We start from the raw sequence: 22,800 nt of genomic DNA on the forward strand, positions 1-22,800 counted from the left end.
TTATAAAATTCCTTAAATACTACCTTATGATGGTTAATAAACACCCGGCTTGTAGTACGTATCGCGGAAGTACAGTGAACCCTCGGATTAGCGCAATGAGTCTGCCAACCTCGGTTTAGTGTCCACTGACCTATTCCTACATTCAGTCCCTTGATGTCGTTTTTCTAGTCTGAATCACATTTTGTACTCACACAATTCAAGAATGGCTGGTCACAGAATGTCCATGTATACGCGATATACAGTGTGTTCCACCCAAGGTGAGCATCTTTAGTGTCTCATTTGCTTTTGATTTGCAGAAAATGTATTTTAATAAATACCCAAAGTGATATCTATCAATTTCTATCAGATCACACTATTGTAGGTCATTGGATTGGTCTTGACTTTAACTATTACGCCACGCTGATAAGAATATGTAGTCCCATTTAAAAAAACATCAATGAACTTGAAATTTTGTAAAGTATGACCTCCAGCAAATTTGTTGCATGAGATAGTATTTGCTCATTCTAATCCAATAATACTTTCCCCTTACATTTGTTTGCGTTTTCAACAACAAATAAGATACTGAAGGTGCTCACGTTAGGTGAGACACCATATATGTACAGTAAATCATCGATGAGTGTTCGAAGACTCCTTGGCACCAGGTGTTGAGACGTCATCCCCACCACTGGGCGCTGGACTGATTCCACAGGAGACCCCCTCGCCCCCTCCCTTTCTCCCTAACGGTGGAAATAATGTCTGAACACTGCAACGCCGAGAAGCTTTTGAACACTCATCGATTATTTACCGTATCACTTCTCATCTGAAAGCTCGAAGTTGCAGGCGATTCAAATCATGTCGTAATCTTTATAAAACCGTGAAAAAAGTTTAGTATTAATATAGGGTACAGAGAATAACAGGTAAAAACTGGTGGAACCATAAAACGCGCTGGTATTAAAGTGTATCCTTACGGCTAAAAACTTGAATACAAAAGGTAAATACAGTTTAATATTCTACCACTGTATGGAACCATCACCCACTTAAAACGAGAAAACAGAGAACCGTTTGGACAAACGTATTTCTCTCCGTTCTACGTAACGTTAATATTTTCTGCATTATGACTTAATACTTAAGGCACTTGCGCGTGACTCCACAACTTTCCCTTAACGTTACTATGTTCTCCTTTCTTATCGAGATAACGAAATCCGATCTGCATTAACAATCATCGAAAAGTTAGTTTACAAAATGGCGAAAGTCGCTAGACAAAAGCGTATATGCACACCAGTCGTCGGTTAAAACGAAAATTATTCGTGGACGCAAACAAGTGAGACGAGTCTGGTGTTCCCACGTCGAAATAAATTCTATGTCCACCCCCATTTCTTGATCGTTTCCTGTACATGTCTCCAGTTTCCCCAAATTTACACCACCGAATAGTCCTCTACAAGTATCTGGCCGAAGTGAGTTACCACGTAATCGTGGTAATACATCATTATGCAAAGTGGCTGTCCGATAATAAGACTCGCCCAGACTATGATATTGCCGCATCTGGCGCCCCAGTGACGCTCCACCATCCTACTGAGCAACGATAATGGCATCTGGAAAATCGGTAGAAAGTTTCCAATTGGTGTAACGAGCTCGCGCAAATTAATATTGATCTTTCGATCAGAAAATTAATGAATCTCTACTCGCTCGTCATTTAGGATCGATGATGAGCGATTAGAGAAGCGAGGGATCTAATTGTCTCATTCAATAGAAGATGTTGAATGTGCTCGTTGAGTATTTTGATCGTAGAGAGATATTGACTGTATCAAAAATGTAAAAGTCCCCATGCAGTAATACAGTATTCATCGGCACATGTCTGGAATCGGTTGAATTCTATCATTGAAAGCTGAATAAGTAATAAAGAGGATCGTGATTCTGCATTAACAACAACTCTCAGTGTCCTGATATGGATCCTTTACAAGGATATCAAAATGTAAAATTTAATCCAAACTGAACCGAGAAATCTTTACTCATTTCGCTAACTGTATTGACCCCATTTTTCAAAAATAGAAATCACGACAGATTAATACAGTGGAATATGTATGCTACAACGAATAAAATCTGCGTTCGTTATAACATATTCGTTCCTTGTAACATTCTGATTGTAATCGTAAAAACTGTTCGCTGTAGCATTAGTTCATTGTAGCATAGTCCAATGTACTAGATTACCCCAATTAGTCATCAAGTAAATTCTCGATAACTGCTCGGCAGGTTCTCTACGTTAAATACTTCTGCTCCATTCCCACTACTTAAGGGTCCACACAGGCAGCTCCGCCCAAAGTACAGTTCATGAAGCGACAATTTATGAAGTGCAAAAATCGTGTCACTCCACAATAACTGCTCCGAAGCGTTTGCAAGTTTCGATCGTTAATCGAAGAATTACTGTAGTCCTAAAATTTGTATTACCTGTCCCATCATTCCCATAAATGCCCAGATCTTGAACGTCTTCAATGGCACGCTGACTAGGTACTCGTGGAAGAAGGCGCTGATGAAGAACACCGTGACAGAACCGACTGTCCTACGATATCCCATCCCGAGCATAGGAATGTAAAGATGCCTGGAAAAAATGAATAGGATTCCACGCGAATTAATCTTCGATTAATCGATGGATCGTGAAACGGCGATTCCTAAAGTGGAACCAGCATCTCGTTAGCTCCGTACGGTATTATACCCGGTCCTAAGGAAATACCCACAGGACCACTTTCCTGGCCATGCACAACCGGCCCATTACAGCGTTGTACCACGCTCGGAACAGAAAGGATACCGCGTACGGTACACGGAGCATGCAGATAAGAACGGGGCGTCGCGTTTAAGGATCAGCGGGTGGGAGAATCGCCTCGAAAAATTAAAGCAATAGCCGTGGAAGTTTCCACCGGAATAGCGACAGTTTGGTTGTCGGCCCGCTAACGGAACGACAGAGCGAGGCGCGAGGAGCCAGGAAGAGATCGTTAAGTCGGCTAGGTTATCAGTAGCGTCGCATTGAAAAGAAGAGAAGGAAACGGTGGCGAGCGAAGGAAAAAAAAAAAAAAAAGAACTGGCATAAAGAACCGAAGTGGTGGGAGATTGGGAGGGGGAATTCAAAGGTTGTAGCTAAGAATTTCTAACCAGCCCCGTTTCTGCGCCCCGAAGAGATTCCCGTTTTCAAGGGGATAGACCGGTATCGGGGTCTCGACGAACAGATTCCTTTATTAAATGCATCGATTTTCCAATTCCTTGAAGTGTCACGTTTAAATGAATCTGTTCGTGATTCACGAAATGCCAGTGAGATCAGAAGGGAGCATGTTTTATCGAATACTTTCAGGTTTTGCTTCTTTGAAAAGGAATTTTTATAAATATTAATCAGTATGCACGTTGTTCTGTAAGTGGAGTTATACGTATAAACAGGGTCGATCAGCGAAATGTCAATCTATCTCTCCATGGAAAAACTTTTAAACTAGCTCAAAGTGATCAGTGAACACAAGTACAGCCGTTTTTGATGAATCTAATGTATTGCAGATGAATCACCAGACTTGCACATCCAAAATATAAAAGCGTAAATTTTCTTTTAGCATAACAAAATCAATTTTTCTAGAAACCTATTGTCAGGCCCCATAGAGATCATCCGCGAGGCACAGATTCATCCTCTCCGTTCCATTCCCACTGTCGCCCTCCCCTGTTTAGTCCTCTCGCCGGAATAAACGCTTCGGAATATCTTCCAGTTACAGAGGCATTATAAGTGCCGCGGGGAATAAACAGCCTTAAGTGCGCGCACCGCGATGCGTATCGACTTTTCCCATTAGAAACCTGAAAAGACGTCGTCTTCGTCGACAGTCCCCCCGCCCCAGTCCCTCCCCATTTTCCGTCTTCCCCGACGTCTACGTTCTCGTCGTCATCGTCTCACTGTGCACACGGCTTTCCCATTTTGCACCTCAGCCCACCGCCCATCCTAGGCCGCGCGCGCGTGGCCGCATGGCTGCGTGCCAGTTGCAGCTCGCGATTGCAAGCTGCATATCTCGGGCGAGGCGGAGGTGAAAAAAAAATAAAAAATGAGAGAGAAGAGAGGCAGCATGGAAGCGCAGGTGCAGCCGGAAACGGAAGGGAGAAAGAGAGAGAGAGATAGGTGGGGTTGGGATGGAAGGCGAGGAACGGTGAAATTCGAGCCTTGGGAGCCTCACGTTACCGACGGGCAAAGCCGATTAACGTTTTTGCCCGGTTAATTATTCGGAATCTAGTTAATTGCGAGTTGATAAAAGAGAGAGAGAGACTCGCTCCCGTGCACGAGGGAGCAGCTACCAAAAGTGATTCGAGACGGGCCAAAACGCGAACCAAATTCAGAGAATGCTTTTGTTTACAGTTAATCATTGATAAGTGTTCAAAGGATCCTCAGCGTTGAATGTTCAAACATTATCCCCACCACTGGGCCCTTGACTGGTTCCAGGAGGTCCCTCAGTGGTGGGGATGACGTCTGAACATAACAATTAATCGAGGATGTACTGTACCCTTTCCTCTCTCCACACGCGTGTAACAGAAACACTCCTGAACAATTTTTCTTTGGTCCTGTTGTGGTCGCTGAATTATTACCCCTCAGGTGTTTTGGTCTCGCGAGAACCCTTCGATACGCGGGGTCCAGGAAGAACGTCCAAGACAGCGGATCACCTCCCAACGGTGGGTGCAATAACAACTTTTCGCGCTGGGTAGAAGACGCTCACTTTTTTCCGAGGATTTAAAGTTTCCCTTCGACACCTTCGAACCGATAAAAACTGTAGCCCAGGGAAGAAGCTCCTCGCCGTGGACCGACGAGAGTTTGTCGACGGCGGCACGTGCACCTGCGGGACCAGTGGAAAGCCCTATATATGGGAAAGTTTCCGCGCGCGGGGAAGTGTTCGGTGATTGCATCGAGCCGAGGATGCATAATCCAATGTAACGATGACAGGGGAAGATGTATGGCGGAGGGGAAAACCAGGACGGGCAACACAAGCTTGGCGAGCTTATCTTTCGGGGCGACTACCAGAGATTTTCTAGCTGGATCGACACGAATATCGGGCACGTACACACCACTTGGAATTTTATTTCGATCTGTTCGTGCTTGTACGGGAGGGCTGACTCAAATGCGCTGGGTCTTGTGATAGTTCGTTCGTAGTTCGGTGATTAGGAATATAGTTTCTTGTGACGTGACCAGATGTTTGTACGAATTCAGGTTTCTGTAGATTGATACACGAGGATAGGAATGATTGGTGACTTGAGATGTAACGAGATATCATTTGAAGAATGTAATACTTGTACGATATAGTTTCTTTAGTGACTGGGACTAATAATACGATTGTAGAGAGCAGTGGGCACTGTTTTGATAATTATTTAACACTTTGACTGCCACGTCAGCCAAATACGGGTGACACGTACATTGCAAAGAAGCTGGATTATCTACATATTATTATAAAATTTTTGCGTAAAATTAAGATCGCAGTATAAGTTAGAACCAGGCCAACAGCCTCTATTAACTATACACATATATTTTCGACGATTTATGACTTAAAAAACGAGATGAAGTGTGTCTGACTACGTACGACCATTTTCACTGTGGCAGTCAATGTGTTAATTGGCTGGATATTAAGAAGATTGCAACAAAGCCTGCTGACCGACAGCATAATATTCATGGGGAGGACGAAGTAATTATAACGAGAAACTGACAAAGTTGATCCTAACGTAAAAATAGATTTTTTGTTTCTTGCAAAATGGGGCAGATTTGGTTCGAATAATAGCAGTATCTAAGAGTGTCATCCTGACCTTCAGACAAGTTAATGAGATTAAATAATTTAGTGCCCAGTTGTCCACTCGTTCAAGAAGAAGTGTTATTTCATTGTAGATAGGTACTGGGATTTTCACGTTGAATCACTTAAAAATGGCAAAATACTTATTAAATATTACTAATTAATTTATGAGTCTGAAGTGGATTTTCCAACTTCGAATCTATGAATATCTCTGCCTCGATTTATACGGCGTATGAATTATAGCCGTGTTTGAGTCGAAGATAATAAATAATCTGGGCGTCTGTCACTTCGGAGGATACGAGATTAAGATTTCATGACGAAACGTCGAAGTCACTGGAAAAGTGCATCGAAGCCTCGAATAGTTAAAAGAACGGATTATCCTTCTTCATTGTCTGCATCCAATGCATGTAGACGTGATAAGTTTAATAAGGACGAATCGTTATTAATATTATGGTAACGTAATAGCAACAAGTACTCCACAATTTCTGTTTTAATAAACTAGCGATACCGTTTAAATCTAAAACATTTCTCTAACCTTTTCTTTCTTCGAAATGACGATAAACATTCAAGAACGAGGACAACTACAGTAAATCATTGATGAGTGTTCAGAAGTCACCTCACCACCATTGCGTGGAATCAGTTAAGCGACCAGTGATGGCGTCTGAACACGCAGTACCGAGGAGCCATGGACCACTCATCAAAACGTACAAAAATAAGTATTTGAACCTGACAAAATAGTGTAGATTACGTATTGTTAGACCCAATACTTTTCATCATCTTTCTGTAACAATTCCTTCGAAACGAAATTTGAATATTACATCGAAAAAAATACGCATGACACCCTGTATAACACAAATCCTTAAAGTACATTTAGTGAACAGCTGCTCAACGCCCCGTAACATCCTACCTCGATTTCCAACGAGCGTTACCTACTCTTTTCAAATAAATTCGTAAGTCATTCTCAGATGTACGAATCGCGGATTGAAATACGGTAGCAGCGAAGGTACGAAAGAATTTTACTTTTCCCGCGTTGAATGGTGGGGGGATTGGGGTGGTTCTCGGGGCGAAGGCGCGGTAAATAGCGGCTAGGTGCTGTAAAAGTAAGGAAAGAAGAAGTCGGCTATCCCAGCCGCGAGGTCGTACTTTTGATCGAGCTTCTTTCCGCCTAAGCGGCTAAACTTCGTTAACGAGTGTGCCCCGCTTTAAGGAGATTTAATTACATTTTTCGCGAGAACCCGGCTCCTGTCGGCCCTCCGAAAAGGAAGAGAAATTTCCGTGAATCAGAGACTTTTCCCGCCACCTGCTCTCGACCCCTCGACCGCCATCCCCTTTTTAACCTCCTTCACCCCCCGTGGAAACTGCTGCGCGGCTAATTGTTTTAGCTTCCACCTTCTACTTCTATACTATACATATACATATCTATACATACATACATATATATATATATATATATATATATATGTATGTATGTATGTATGTATATATGTATATGTATATGCTGCCACTCTAAGTACTACTTTTAATGTCCATGAAACTGGAAAGGCTGTCGAGGTAGCCTTCTGTTTGAAAATTATTTCGCCGCGAAATGGGACCACCTCGGACCCCGCGTCGACTAAAAATAAAAAAAAACATCTTCTGTTGTACCGTCTATTTCGAAAAAATATTAATTCGCAGTCGCGTTTATGAACAGCCGGCCCTCGACGTCGACTTTAATTAATTCCCGATCGACACCAGGACCGCAGAATCGTCGACCATCCGTGACATCCCGATATTATTCTGGTTTCAAATCCCCCGCTCTATGTTCTTCTTTTGTCGGAATTGATTGACGGGTCCGAAATATTTGGCGCCGTGAAAAATTTAAGGATCAGAAAACACTGTATTGGGTGTACCGATAAGTAATTCACTATACTATCCAAGCTTCTGTTTAGTCGAAATATGTGAACCACTTATTGGTACACCTAGTATTCTATAAGGGAGACTTGTACACGGTGTCTCATTTAAGTGTGCCCCCCGAATTCCTCTTTTAATTGTGAGAACGCAAAAAATATTTTATACGTAATTTGTAGGGCTGTTTTTTTTTCAAATGTTTTTTTTCAGTTTAAAGTCATATCGTAGTACATATCTGAATGTATTTTTTCATGAGTTGCGCAATGCAATAGCAATTTTTTGTGTTTCCACAAATAAGAAAGGTATTCAAGGGGTCGCACTTAAATTAGACACCCTGTATATCATTTTCATTCATATAAAATTAGAATCTAGTACGGCGATCGGAAATTTGGAAGAATGGATACTCTTTGAAGACTTTCCTTTCCTACAAAGTATTAAAATTTTGAAAAAGTCACTGAAGTTTTTAACGATAAACTATATCAATTGAACTCTTCAATGGCGCTACGCTGGCGTTTCTGCGTTGCTTCTATATGGGAAGGGTTAAATACTATTTACCACGACAAAACCCGTCTCGTCGGAAAGCTCGTGTATTGTGCAGGTGGAATAAGGAATCAACGACGCTTACCGCAGAGCCCATCGATGTACAGGCATGTTCCATGTTCTCCAGAATATGTCGATGTTATTTGCGTTCCACCAGTCACAATAGAAATTCCGATCGGCAAAGTGCAGCAGTTCGCCCAACAGATTAAAGAAAGAATGGAATATCAAGTAGAAGAAGCACAGCCAGACCAGGTGATTCGGTATCTGTAACAACAGGGAAACGAAGATCGGGTCATAAGAACAGCAAGGTAATACCTTCGACGAATTAAACGGGATATATTTACATGTTTCAGCGAGTGTGTAACGGGATCGAATAAAAAAAAATGCGGAACTCAACTACGAACGATTCAAACCGTACATGAGAACTAAGAAGAATTTATTTATTATTTCCGAAAGCATAAAGTTCATCCTTTAATTTGCATAATAATGTTACTTTAGAAATTAGTGTACGGTATGTCTTATAATTATTTTATATTAAAATTCTATAATTGCGTTCGTGGCATATCGTAGTTCGAGAGACTGAATGCTTCATTCATTTGAAATATCAGTTCAGAATCGATCGTTTTCCAAAGTTATCACACGTTAAATCGTCAACCAATACCTACCAATAACAGAACCTTACTGGTACAGAAGCACACACCACACAGCACACCACTTTTATCGAATATTTGCAGAATAATATTTTTCTATATGTAGACGATAGCCATATAACGTATTAAAACACATTTATTAAATAACGCTAAATATGTGGCTCCTCAGCGGAGCCTCTTAACACATTAGCTGCCGCAGTGAAAAAGGCCGTACGTAGTCAGACAAACATTATTTCGTTTTTTTGAAGTCATAAATCGTCGAAAATATATGCGTTAAGTTAATACAGGTTGTTGGTCTTCTTTTAAATTATACTGCGATATTAATTTCACGTAAAATTTTGTAAGGTTATTTAAATAATCCAGCCTCTTTGCAATGTACCTGTCACCCATATTTGGGTGACGTGGCAGTCAAAGTGTTAAGTAGGCAAAGGTTGTAATAACCACTTGCGAGAAAGTTCGCCACCTAGCGGCTGTTATATGAATCTCTTACACTAATAACCACTTGCGAGAAAGTTCGCCACCTAGCGGCTGTTACATGAATCACCAACATATAATTATCACACCAGGACCTGGTCTCATATTTTTGACCGGTAATGAATATATTAAAAGAAGAATACATTAAAGTTTCATTCATAAATACCAATAACTCATAATAATTCATAATACTCAAGTAATAAATACCTATCTAATTTTCATGGTTTCGTTTCTGTTTGTTCATCAATACCAGAACCACGTATGTCAAATGAAGTCCACTTTTCCTGTTTTTTTTTTTCTGTGCACGACTCACAAAAGGTTTTTCACGCGGTATCGCGTGGGGCCGTCGATCTTTGTTAGATCGCGGGGGCGTATAACACACGGTCGTAGCCCACGGCTACGGTGGTATCAATATTTTACTTTCCTTTTTTATGCTCGTATCCTTCATTCGGGCGGGGTTCGTTAAACCGACGCGAATTCGCGTCTCCCGTTGTTCCATCGCCGGCTGCCCCCAGGGGGAGGGTTGGGTGGCGGACCGCGCAATTTCGCGTAATTTTTAACAACTGTTAGTACGCCCAAGGGGGAGAAAAGAGCACGGATGGGGGTACGGAAGAAAGGAAATATGATGGAGGGCGAAAGGTGCCGGGAGGAACATCAAAGCCCTTTTCGCATTGTATAATATATAAAACGGGAACAAAATACCGGGTACGATGGGAGCAATAATGAAATAGAGTGTCTCGTTCGCGTATCATCGGACGCTCGGGCTCGTGACTTGTGAAAGAGGAACGATTCGACGAGGTCGTAAAATTAAGCGAATTACGGAACGGTACGCGAGACCTTATTTGTTCTTTATATTGGAACGAGAATGGAAACGATTTTACATTTATGAAAGGTCTGAACTGCAGTGAAATGGTGATTACGAAGTTGAAATCTTGAAAAAATTACATTTCACGATTGCTTAAATAAGCATTAGGACATTTGGGCTGTATGAAGAAAATATGATGTTAACGAAGACAACACAACTACCACCGTTCTCGCAGGGGATAGAATAGCGTATTATTTACCACAGCACGTCGTCGTCGGCTCGTGCCAGGGCGGCAGCAATTCCATGGTCGGATTGCGTCTCGTTAAGTCGGCGTTTTAGACACAAAGTTCGCCAGGGAATTGCGAGAAAACAACGTCAGGTCGTTTGCGCGACGCGTACCGAAGAGCAATAGAGAGGGAGGGGCGGAGGAGGAGGAGGGGGGGGGGAGAGATGTTGAGGATGGTGCAATCGCAGAGCAGGAGAGATCAGACGGATTCTTCTTTCAGCATAGCGCGTTCCAAGTCGGGGCTTTCTGCCGGTGAAAGAATTTCGAAGTTGTTTCGTTTCGAATGTCTTCTTCTTTAATTCCCCTTGAAGCGGTCCTAGCCGCTTCCGGGACGGGGGTGGGGCCTTTTACCTCGCTGCAAAGGACTTAATAATGTTGCCAGGCACAAAGGTCAAGTCTCTTGTGCCGGCAGGCATCCGCGGCACTTTCACGGAGGGCTAGGACACCCTTCAACCGAGCTGTCTTTCTCACCCCCTTTCATCCCCCATTACACACATACACTCTTGACTTTTGATCCACGTGCCCCCGCAAAAACTTACCTCGACGTTTTAATTTCGTTTGTCCCCGGTATGTTGCCTGGTGAAACGAGGGAGGGGATGGTAGGACGTGGAAAAGGGGGTGGAAGGTTGGGGATGAGAAGACTGGTGAACCGTTTGAGACACCCGTCGATGATACCACAAAGGAAAAAGCCGCGGCATAAACTGTCTAGCTTCCCTTCTTGGCCAGAGGCTAACTCGAGGACGAAACGGAGGGTCCCAACCCCTCGACGACGAACGTTCTTGTCGCGGGGGTAAGTATACCTGCGTTAAGCGATGTGTAACAGAAGGGCAGAGAAGGATTAGGGGAATTTGAATTTTTCTCGGGTCGTTTGTCCTGCTCGATGGGGCAAACTTTTCGTGTAACATCGCGGTCTGTCAAATATATAGATGAAGGCTTCTATTGGCCATGTATTTACAACCCTCTTGACGGAGAATTGGGAATGTTATTTGGGTGTTTCTGGCGCTGTGGGAATTCAAGTTCAATTATCGTTACTTAAAAATTACCACCTTAAACGTCTCCGGAACAATGGAATCACGAGAACAATTTTCCGAATAATAATTCCTTGACATGGCTTCTTTTACATCGAACAACTTTCATTAGAAGGTTTCCCTCGTTCCCTTAGTTCAAGAGATCTGCAGGGCGATAATTTTTAATGATTAACCTTTCAATCGATTCTTTTTAAGCCCAAAATGGGATATTGAAAGTTCACTTCACCGTTCACATTTCGAGGGTTAAAAAGTAAAATCTGAATTTCGATGAAATTGACACGAACAGTGCACGGAGATTTAGTTAATTCACACCCGCGAGCATGGGGTAACAATTTCCTCCAGTCTAAAAGTAACGTGAGTTCAATTTCTACACGTACAACGAGACCGTCTTCACGCTCGCCTGCTCTCGCTGTGAGCTCGCCCGCGACTCCGATGCTGATGGGTTTTAAGCCTCGTCGTATCGTGGCGCACTCCCCTTCGCCGTTTTAAAAACAATGACAACACCGAGGCTCCTCTCGTAATTTCCCCTCGCAGCCCGGTCTCTGCCGTCCAATAAAGTTCGCTCGATTTTTCTCCCGTTTCCTGATTGTTATTCTTACATCCCACTGTTCATACGATAACAGCTACTTCCTAGATTACACAGGGGGGCGCGCGGCAGGCAGGCAGGCTTCGCTGCAGTAAATAGTACCGGGGGCGACGTGCTCCCGAGAGGTTCTAGCGCGGCGGAAGGGAAGAAAAAAAGGAGAAACGAGGGTCGATTGGAGAGAAACAGGGGGAGGAACGGAACGATCGAGAAGAAAATGGAAAATATCGATTAGCAACATAGTATAATGCAAGCCCGGAATAGACGAACTTACGCGAATACCAGGTCCCTGTGTGTCCCCTTTTTTTTTTACACGATCCTCGAGTAACGATAGCACGAATCTACCAGTGTCCATATTACATTCGGCTATCGGTAAGTACATATCGGAAATTCAATGTACCACCCTCGTCCCCTTCTATCGGGCATCTCTTCGTATTCCTGAATCCAATATGCCTGCATTATTGATGGAAATCGATCGATGGGTCCTCGGTATGTATGCATAAAGCACACGTTACAGCTACGAGTCGCGCGGGACAGTGCAAGAGGTCGATGGATGGGAGGAGGTCTGGACAGCGGAGAAAAATCCAGGCCTAGCCATTGTTAATCCTTGGAAGTACGCCGTTCCTGTGAGATTCTTCGCCGGAGGGATACTCTCGGAGCGCTGTAAGTGGATATTTGGTGTATTCTTGGGTACCATTCCCGTCCCCCTTTATTATGCAAAATGAAGGAGTGTATTTGAGATTAATCTTATTTCGAATTTCAGAGAGTTCTTGTATTATTCTTCATTTTCTCGGCGGATACTCGAGGATTATTATGCACTTTGTGAACGATTATTGTTTTGTGATATTTTAAAGTCTGATTGACACTTGAATGAAGATTGATCTGGGTCCATTTTTGTCGTATCTTTTTAGGATAGAAGCTTCTTAGGACACATGAACCTGGAAGCTAGCAATGGTGCAATAAAATCGCACTTTTTCTTGTTTAAAAAGTGCGATGACCCGATGCTAATTAAGAGTTAGTCGATAACCTCCACCACTACGCATGATATCACGTAAAAATGTTCATTTTCCTCACGACAACCGTGCGACTTGGAAACGGACAGCCCGTTCGATCGTCTCCAATCGCTCGCCAGCAGTTTGCAATCCCATAGACGATGTGTACAGGTGAACACCAACATCCGTAAGGCAGCCACCCGTCACTGGGGTCGTCTCGGCGCGAAAAAAGCTCGGAAAAAGAGCAATCGAGGCCTCTGTGGGTCTCTCACCTGCCGGCTCCCCTTTTCGTCGGCGAGTCGTGAACGCGCGCTGGCGCACTCGATCGCGTCAAAGAGATTCCGAAACGAGCGGTAAGAGTGGACGGAGCGAAGGGACGTGCTCGTATAAAGCAGATCGATCTAAGGAAACGACCTCGTTGGCAGCGGACTGCAGGAAAATTGCGTTTCTCCATTACGACGAGATTAAAGTCTCGTCCTACATTGCAGTTCCCTGCTTGTGCGCCATCCTTCCGCCTTTCAGACGTCTCTCCACCTATTCGTAGCTCACCCCACTGTCTTCGAAGTTCACGGTTCGTATATAAGGACCGCAATTAACCGGGGAACGGTCATGGTTGGTTCGACCGACGCGACCAGCCTTCAAGTTATTTGCGGTGCAAACGAAAATAAAGGCCCTAGACGGTAGGGTCCCACCGTTCCAGGGTACCTCGGTTCCTTCTTCCTCCATCGATCCAGTTTTCATTCTTCTTCAGAGGGCTCCTTCGCTCACCGATTTTTCCTTCCCCCGATCGACAAACAATTATTTCTCCCTTTTGCTCGTGGCAAGAGAGAAGGAGAGAAACAGTACGGGCACAAACGGAGCGTCCTGAGAATGAGCAATTCTTCTCGTGGCGTGACTTATGAGATTGGAAGAGGAGAGAGGGCTTTTCGTTAAGGCGGACTTGCTTCGAGGAACGCGGGAGGACTATTCTACTTAGATTTTTCCGAGCGAGACTCAACGAGAACCGATATCGCTCTCCGTGGGGGGCGGGTTATTACGCTCGTTGGGGATGTGGGGGGTCGGTGATTGCCAATCGAGTTACTGGGTAACTTTTTTGATACGGTTTGACGCTTCACGACAGAAAAATCTTACGTAATGCGCCGATCGAAATTTATCTACATATATACACTGTTGTTCGTGAGTGATCGAAGATTTTTTTACTGAACACAGAACGAACAACTTAGGGTTAAAATGTCACTTTAATTATTAACATTAACCGTACCAAAATGACGGGTTTTAAATACAATACGAGTAGGTATTATGGCTGTGGGTATACGTATCCCTCTAAATGGACCAAATCCTATTCAACTGCACGCGTATTCGACACATCTACACATTGGATTATCTCGGAAACGAAGCATCGTACGTAAAACATTTTAATCCACATTTTCCACGCATTTGTGCATGCAAAATTTTTCAATTCAGCTGTACAAATTCAATATTTATTCATTTGTACTACGTATCCTGGCTAGGCCTATATATTCGGACTCTAGAAGTAATCGTAAAAGCACAACGTACGCATTTGAATGCACGGTCTGCGTTCGAGTGACTCCAAGAACAGCGTCCATCGGGGGAGGGCCAATTTCGCCCGCGGCGTTGTTATTCGTGCTCGTTATTCTCTCGTTAGTCCGGATCGAAACTAGTCAGCCGTGGTGTTTCGATCAGTGAACCGGAGTCGGTGAACCAAATTCAATTATTATGACTTCCGTCTCGAAACCGACCACCGCGAATCGTCCTCTTGGAGCGTGTATAATAGCGACGTCGAGTCTACCGCCAGTGATCCGCGATTAAAGCACCGACCAACCGGGCTTCGTTATCAATTTTTTATTCGTGCGGCAACCCCAGTCATTAATTACCGAACGTCTTTTGCGGCGCAAACAACAATCGCCGCACCAGAACACATTAAACCAGAATGATATTTTTTATTTGCATACACTATTCTACGAATTATTCCAAATAAATTAGGATCATCCAAAAACCCCCCGAATGACTGTTTTTGTAATGATAAACGGTGAAATGTAGACGTAAGGATTTTTCATCGCGTTTCTCCCCTCTTGTATAGATCCGATCGCGGATGCACACGATCCCTTTGGCTGCTTGAGTTTTCCAATCAGTAATCTTTCACGGTACCTACTCGTTACTGTAAAATTATTCGACGATATTTTCCCCTAGTTTTTACTATCCTAGTTCTTATATAATAAAGGCGTACTACTACGTCATTTGCTCTCAGTTTTTGTTTTTCAAAATCAAACTGTCAATAACTTAATAACTCGAAAACGAAGCCTCGAACGCAATTTCGTTATTCTTGATTTCCATCTTAGCTTTCGACACGTAGAATCCACTCGGTGAAAATGTTCCGCATTTTTATGGACACCCTGTCTATTAATTTTTACGATTTTTTTCGCCGATGGACACACTCCCTTTGACACGACCCCCCGGCATTTTCCGTTTTACGGTCCGCGTGGACCGCGTACCCGCCAACGGATTTAACGCGGTGCACGGTTTGTAAACTCCGGGGGAAATATTTTAATTAACGCATCGAAAGCGTAGAGAGTGGGATAGTATCGGAAGCTTTAATGGCGGCCGCAAATGTTACGTGTCAAATTACCACACACCGTGTTTTCGGAGTTTACGCCGCCGGTTATGGGTGTGCGGGGCGACACAACGCGCGGTTATTCCCGACTCGGAATCCGATAAAATCCGCGTAACGATGTTAACAACCGTACCCCCGGTCCCTTTACAAGTGGCACGATAACCTAGGGATTGGGATCTCAGACCAGATCGCGCTTGCCACGGTCTAAGGCTGTACACGATCACGTTGAGAAAACGAATCGTGTCGGTCGTCGTTTACATGGGGTATACTTTTTCGATTTATATAGTTAATGTACTTTTTCCTCTATTATGTATAGTTATGTAGTTTAATTTGTTCGTGTATTAATCCAGGAACAAGATTTTCACTCGAATACGGTAATTCCACGATAGATGTTGATGTTTGTTCAAAGAATTACCAATAGCAACGTCCTTTCAAATGACAGACGAGTATTAGATTGTTAGTTGAAGTATAGATTGTTCTCTTAGGCGATCTATGAGCAGAGTGAGTTTTAAAAGACAAAAAACGTGAATGAGTTTTGGGCAACTGGAAAAACCTTTGGGAAAATCTAGACAATTATATGTGATCATTAGAACGCCCAGAAAGATTTTCAGTGGTTCTTAGGAGACTAAAGACATTGCTGACTATACCGCCAGAAACATAACAAGTCTTTACTCGAATCTAAACAACTTTGCATGATCCTTGAAAGACATTATGGATTCTTGAGAGAGCCAAGAAAGTTCTGGGTGACCTTAGAGAACCTTTGAAAATCCTAAAGAATCACTACGGCGATTTCGGAAATACAGAAGGTCACTCGTTGACCCTTGGGAGATACACCAGATCCTGAGGAGAGCCTTGGGAGACCCAGGAGATCCCTAGACGACCTTAGAGAGCCTTGGGAGACCTAGGAGACCTCTAGACAACCGTAGAGAGCCATGGCAAACCTTGAAGGACCTTCATTGAGACTTACTAGACCCAGAAAGCCCTTTGACGACCGTTTAGAGTGAACAAAGATCCTTGGATGAACCTTGGATGAAACCCAAGAGGTTCTCTGGTGACCCTAGAGAACCTCCATTGCTGGGTCTTACCAGAGAAGCAGATGAGCCTTAAATGACTTCAAGACAGCCTTTGGTGAGCTTCAGGACATCATAAAGACTGGCCAGCATGCATGATACTAACCATTTAATACCATTCATACGTGTTAATTCCTTTCGCGATAACAGGCATAAATATTACATTCATACTCACAGCCAGCTTGAGCAGACGTTCGGAGGCCTTCGCGACGTCCATGTTCTGAAAAACAAAAGAAAAACGATGAATTCGTTTCGTAATTCGAAGGAGGTAAAACGGTAAATATAGCCGGAATGGGAAGTTGGGCGATTGTTGAGAGAGGGAAGGGTGCAGGATTCGATGTGAACGAGGGGTACAAAACGAAAGTTCCTAATTGGACGCGAGGCTGCGTAATGTGTAGCGTGAATTCGCCAGTTCGCGCGGAAATTTTCGCGCTGTGATTACGGCGTACAACGGGACACGGTAATTAAAAAATGAATATAATTAACGACTAACCTGATTTTTAAGAAACTGTAATTCGAGTCGTAAACATAATTACGGAAACTCGGGGAATGTTTTTGAGGAGTATGTATTGAAAATCGCCCGGTTCTCGTTTTTCCTGTTCATATTGAGAAGTGGTTTCGGTTTGAAGACTCGCGTAGCCGTCCATAAATTAGCGGTAATTCAATACACACACGTGTACAAGCAACGATTAATAAATGTAGCCATGATTGATATAATGAATTTCTAACCGGTTTTCATTGAGCAATTAATGTAATGAAAACTGAGTAAAATATACTCGTAGTCGATGAAATTTAATAGTCGTTAGTTTTTTACCGTATTACCGCAATAACGATGATTCGACGAGAGAGTACTCCGTTTGGTAAAGATTAGAAACAGTTCCGATAGCAACGCATGCTTCAACCGGAATAGCTGCGGTTCCCGTAAAGTATCCTCTTATTCTCTCTACCCTCCCACCCCGTCCCTGCCCCATGCTCGAGAACGTCGACGGAGCTTTCCAGCAATGGAATTGATATTTCGTGCGGTGTACTAATTGAATACAGGGGAAGGAAGCCGCCCCTCCGGCGTTCCGCTTAAGTGGCGGTTGTCGAGGTCTCTCCGAATGGCACAACACGGGAACCCACGGAGTGCTTATATACAGGGCTTACAAATAAATACCTGAAGAGCCTCCTGTCGATTTCAACACGCCATTTGCGCGTACACAAACAAGAACCGTGTACGCCTCATTCGATATCTTGGATAATTGCGGTAACAAGTCAACCGAAAAATTAACAATCTGAAATACAACATGCAACAATGGATAGTAAATCGAAAATTTATCGACGAAATTAAACAGACAAGGGCAGTGAACGGTTATTAATATCTCAGAATTGAAGACTTGTGACATTGAATTTCGTTCTTTATACTGTAACTTATATTGTTATTAATATTTAAGATAGGGCAGTAGACGAAACAGATATAGAATAATTAAAACCGAGCGACAATTCGACGTTGTTTAGAGGATTCGACGAGCAGTTAATTAGTAATTTATTGTATGCAAAAATATCCTACAGTTTACAATTAATTTCGCTGCTAGGACTTTCTCGCGTGGACTGTCGCCGTTCACCTGAATGTCACACTTGACACTTTTGCGCTAATTCTACGGAATATATCCACGAACGTGTCGCAGTTCGACTTCGCCTCGTAGATGGTAATTTCGCGAATGTTTCGTAGATTAAAACGAACCTGTGTATAATTGTGCGCATCCCGGGATTTGCAATTACAGTGCTTGATGCGGGTTCGTTATAAACTCGGGAATATAATATTCTAATTTGGGGTTCCGGGAGCTGCTCGAAGCGTCACGAGATGTTTTACGGATTGCTTTGACTGTTTAATGCGATCGTTTCGATCCAGGATATCACAGTTTCCACGACGAAGGATAAATTGGCGTCTGTATTAACATGTAACATTAAACCGCAATGTTTATTCGAATGGAAGTTTCAACTTTTCGTAATGTTTTATGCACCGTTTTATATAGTTCCAGTAAAAGTCACCTCTAACTATTCAAAAGTTCCAAACATTTCTCAGCTCTTACTTTCCGGAATTTTATCAACATATTTCACGCAATGTCAGAAATAATTTTATTACCGGATCGTAACTCAAAATTTCCAAATGATCCTACTCGACGTAAAGTTCGACCCGACAGTAGATTACTCGTATGTTCGTTACCGTCCAAAAATGTGGGACCAGAGCTTATGATTAATGCAACAATAACTGATTACAGTAATTCATCGATGAGTGTTCGAACCAGTCAAACGCCCAGTGGTGAAGATGACGTCTGAACACTGATCGATGATTTACTGTATTCTATAACCAATACAAATAATCTTCAATCAGTTTTAGCACATTACTTTTATCAAATCCTTGTACAATAATGATTTCTTTCCTTCTTTAATTATCAAATTTGGCCCCATACTATTGTGTCAGTGCATAAGGAAATTATTTAGTATATAGAATACGAAAACATATTTTACTGTGTATAAACAGTCCTCAGCTAGAAAACGACTCAATAGAGGGATGAGTACCGCGGCTGGAATACCGGAGGGTTGCGTTTAAAACAGCTCACGTAGTTGACACGCTGCACGGAGATCATTCTCCCCCGTCTTTCCATTTCCCATCGTCTCTGTCGCGGACGTGAGACGTTGCACAATGATCGATCGTCCGGTCGGATCAAAGGCCAGAAACCTTCGCCGTACCGTTGGCGGGCTTCACAAAGGGTTATAATAAGCTGTGTCGGGGCGAAAACGCGGTCACTCGAGAGTTCGAGGGACTCGTAACTCGAACCATCTACGACGACGCCGTCTACGCCACTGAAACTGGATACTGTCAGTCGGCAAGAATTCGTGGAAATATAAACGAGGCTGAATTCAATGGCTGGTCAAGGTCGCTATTCACAGCTTACCATTTGACTGGCCCTACTATAGTGTTCATTCAATAGAGCATTCTCTTTGATTTAAAAAAAAATCGAAATCATTGTCAGGACTGCTATTTTTTACTACGCTGTAGCATCCACAATCAAAATGACTCGAAGCAGTGTGATTTCATTCAATTTTCCCATTGAATTTCCGTGTATTCACCCGGAATATAACGTCACGCCTGCAACCGAGTAACCGATAAAAGTAAAAAGAAGCTAAGAATGACGGAGGGGGTGGCCAGGTGGGGAGAGAACCTTGCCCAAGTCCGTTCATCTCGTCTCCGCTATAAGGGCGCCGGTGGTGGCCGGAAATGGGAACGAAAGAGTCCAGAAGAGGCATGAAAAACGGCTGCAGCCGCCGTCCTCTTTTCCGCCGTGCTCCTCGCGTTATCGTCTCGTTCTTTCGACGCCGCGGCGTTTCAATTAGCGGACCCCCCGGAGATTTACGGCTTTGCATCCACGAACACCTTCTTGTCACGCGTCCGCGAGTGTCCTCGAGATATCTACTGGAGGAACTCGACTGGACTCGAATTGAATTCCAAAACGGCAACCGACAATGGATGAAACCCCGTATTATATCTACCGTTCATCACCGTCACTCGTGTGCAGGAAAAATTAACGGTAATTCCAATGCCCTTAATACCACTCTCTCTTGGTGATACAGTGATTCACAAATTTGTTCGAAGACTCGTCATTGTTTAACTGAATTACATATATAACTGGAAATTTTCTTTTAATATTCGGACAAATTTATCATAGAAGGATTGCAGAATAGAAGATAATAGGAATAAATAAATAAGGATGTTATAAAAAAAACTGTAACACTTACTTGTTTTTTTTTTATAAGTATGTATGCGAACAAATGTGGGAGTCACTGTGTTAACTAAGAATGAAACGGGACTGTACAGAAGGGATATCATCAAAGTATCCTCGTTAATGTTAGTGACATGAGCTGTCCGTGAATGAACACCTCCATATGTTGTGTGATTCGACACTGCCAGTTCATTTCCGTGGGAAGAATATTCATGGAAGTTCGTTAACGAGCGAATAAACAGGACGCCAATTTCCGACGTGTCAGACCGCAGGAAACGGCATCGAGATGACAAGCTAAGATACATTTTTCCTCCACGCCGGGGGAACGAAATTATCAACGATACCCTTTTTGTTGCCAACGGTGGTTCGTTCATAATAATCTAGCCCTGTCAGTCGGCCAGAAGTATCGACTTTCCGACCAGAAGGGTTGATACATTTTTACCTGTCGTATTTTAGATCGACCTGCCTTATCAGACCGGGATAAAACCGGACAACCGTCCGACACAGTGAAATATCCGGACTGACGACACTAGCTAAATAGACACTAAGAGGCAGAAGTAGCTTTCCAAGATTTTAAATATGAATTTCATCTAGTTAATTTTTTCGAAACAATAATTGCTATAACTTTCTGCTTCTTTACAGCATTCAAATTATGGACTTGAATATTTCTTGGCCGAAGTAATAATGTATCAAATTAGAGAATTGCTACATCATTTTCAACAAAAATCATCATTAAACATACACTTATCCTATTAAAAAGCTGATCTAACAAAATAACCACAGAGTGACAACATTCATGCACCGTTTTCCCAAAGTACTTTCAAAAATTCTGGTAGTGCACACGATAAAAAAAAAAAAGATTCCGTCACAATGTAAAGAAAGCAGGACGAGGGTCTTTTTTGGCCAACCAAGTGCTCGTCGAGCTACGCATTCGCTGTCTTCGAAGAAGATTCCGTACAATAGCGAGAGGGGGGGGGGAGGGGTGAAGAAATGTAGGAGGGTAAAATGACAGACAGGGAAAATAGTAGAGGGTTTACGAGCATTCACGATGGGAAATCGATACGATATTTCATCCGTTTCACCGTCAACGGCCTCGAAGGTGCAAGCAGCCAAGTTGCAGAGACTGCACCACCCACCCCATCGAACCCCCTCCCCCCACACTCCCGCTGTTACTCCCCGCTAACACCCTCGAAAATCCTTTAAACGTTCATCCCTTTAAGGAGTAGCACGTCGTCGAGCCGATAAGCCGACGGGCTCGATGCAACTCACCCTCCAACACCGTGCACCATCCTCCTGACGTTACCTTTCGATCGGTCGATTGCCCTACAGTGTGAAGTCATGCGTGTGGTGGAGGCACCATGAAAGATAGGCGAAACGTGCCGCCGCCCATTTGCATCTCACCGGCTCGGCGCAACGCGAGGGGAGCAAATTTTCGACGATCTATAATCTGAATTAGTATCGCCCGTTCTCTCGACTCGGTTAACCGTACACAGGCCGCTCCATCAGCGACGCCGCTGGCGGAAACTATTCCCGAGAATATTGAAACTGTTCGGGTCGAGCTATAAAGTAAGTTCCACCGCAGCCGGTGATGGTTTAGTAAATAATCGGCGGTCGCGATTCACCGTACGATAAGAATTCATATGTATAATATGTTGCGTCTTGTTATTTTGAAGGTGAAAATATTGATACCAACATTTTGATGTCCGATGACGTATGTAGTAGTACACAATTTTCAAAAACAAAAGATATGATCGGTGACGTACCAGTACGTCTGTCTTATAATTAGATAAGAACGGGAATATCAAAAAATAGGGAAACATTGTTTTTCCTATATATAAAGTTTGACAAGTAAAAGTTGAGTAGCAGTTTTGAAATATTTGTAGAACATCTGAAATTGTATATTTGGAAAGACGAAAACCCTTTCGCCAGCAAAATGTTAAGCAGACCAATGAATTCATAAGAGTGAAAGGTTGGTCATTTTCCCAGCCGGCAACTTAACATTTCATTGATCGTGTGCAGATACACACGCAAACCGTATGGCTAGTTTACGGGCAACGTTGCACTCATAAACCCTCTGAAAAGTCGACGCGCGAATCGACAAGCCAACGTGGCGCACAATGCCCTGTCGACGCCTTTCGATCGATCGATTGCTCGACGATAGAGACGCGTACGCGCGACAGAATTTATTGGAAGCCTTGTTAACACTTTACCAGTAGAAAATTAATTAATAAATAACTAGGAAGAAGGACTGAGAGAGAAAGAGAGAGAGAGAGAGAGAGAGAAAATCAGACGGGAAGTGGCGAATAAAATTAACACGTTAAGTG

General features: G+C 43.2%; 1 protein-coding gene across 1 annotated transcript in view; it reads right to left on the reverse strand.

Annotated features, from left to right (window-relative positions):
* Positions 1–1,122: 1,122 nt before the first annotated feature.
* LOC107185389 (diacylglycerol O-acyltransferase 1) overlaps positions 1,123–22,800 on the reverse strand; it is a 113,709-nt gene continuing 92,031 nt past the window's right edge. The window contains exons 9-12 of the mRNA XM_015573055.1: positions 16,888–16,932; positions 8,278–8,456; positions 2,425–2,575; positions 1,123–1,571 (exon numbers count right to left, since the gene is read on the reverse strand). Of these exons, the coding sequence (XP_015428541.1) occupies positions 1,395–1,571; positions 2,425–2,575; positions 8,278–8,456; positions 16,888–16,932 (552 nt within the window). The 3' untranslated portion in view covers positions 1,123–1,394. The remainder of the gene's footprint in view (positions 1,572–2,424; positions 2,576–8,277; positions 8,457–16,887; positions 16,933–22,800) is intronic.

This window comes from Dufourea novaeangliae, unplaced genomic scaffold (assembly GCF_001272555.1).
Source record: "Dufourea novaeangliae isolate 0120121106 unplaced genomic scaffold, ASM127255v1 scaffold57, whole genome shotgun sequence".
Lineage (NCBI taxonomy): Eukaryota > Metazoa > Arthropoda > Insecta > Hymenoptera > Halictidae > Dufourea > Dufourea novaeangliae.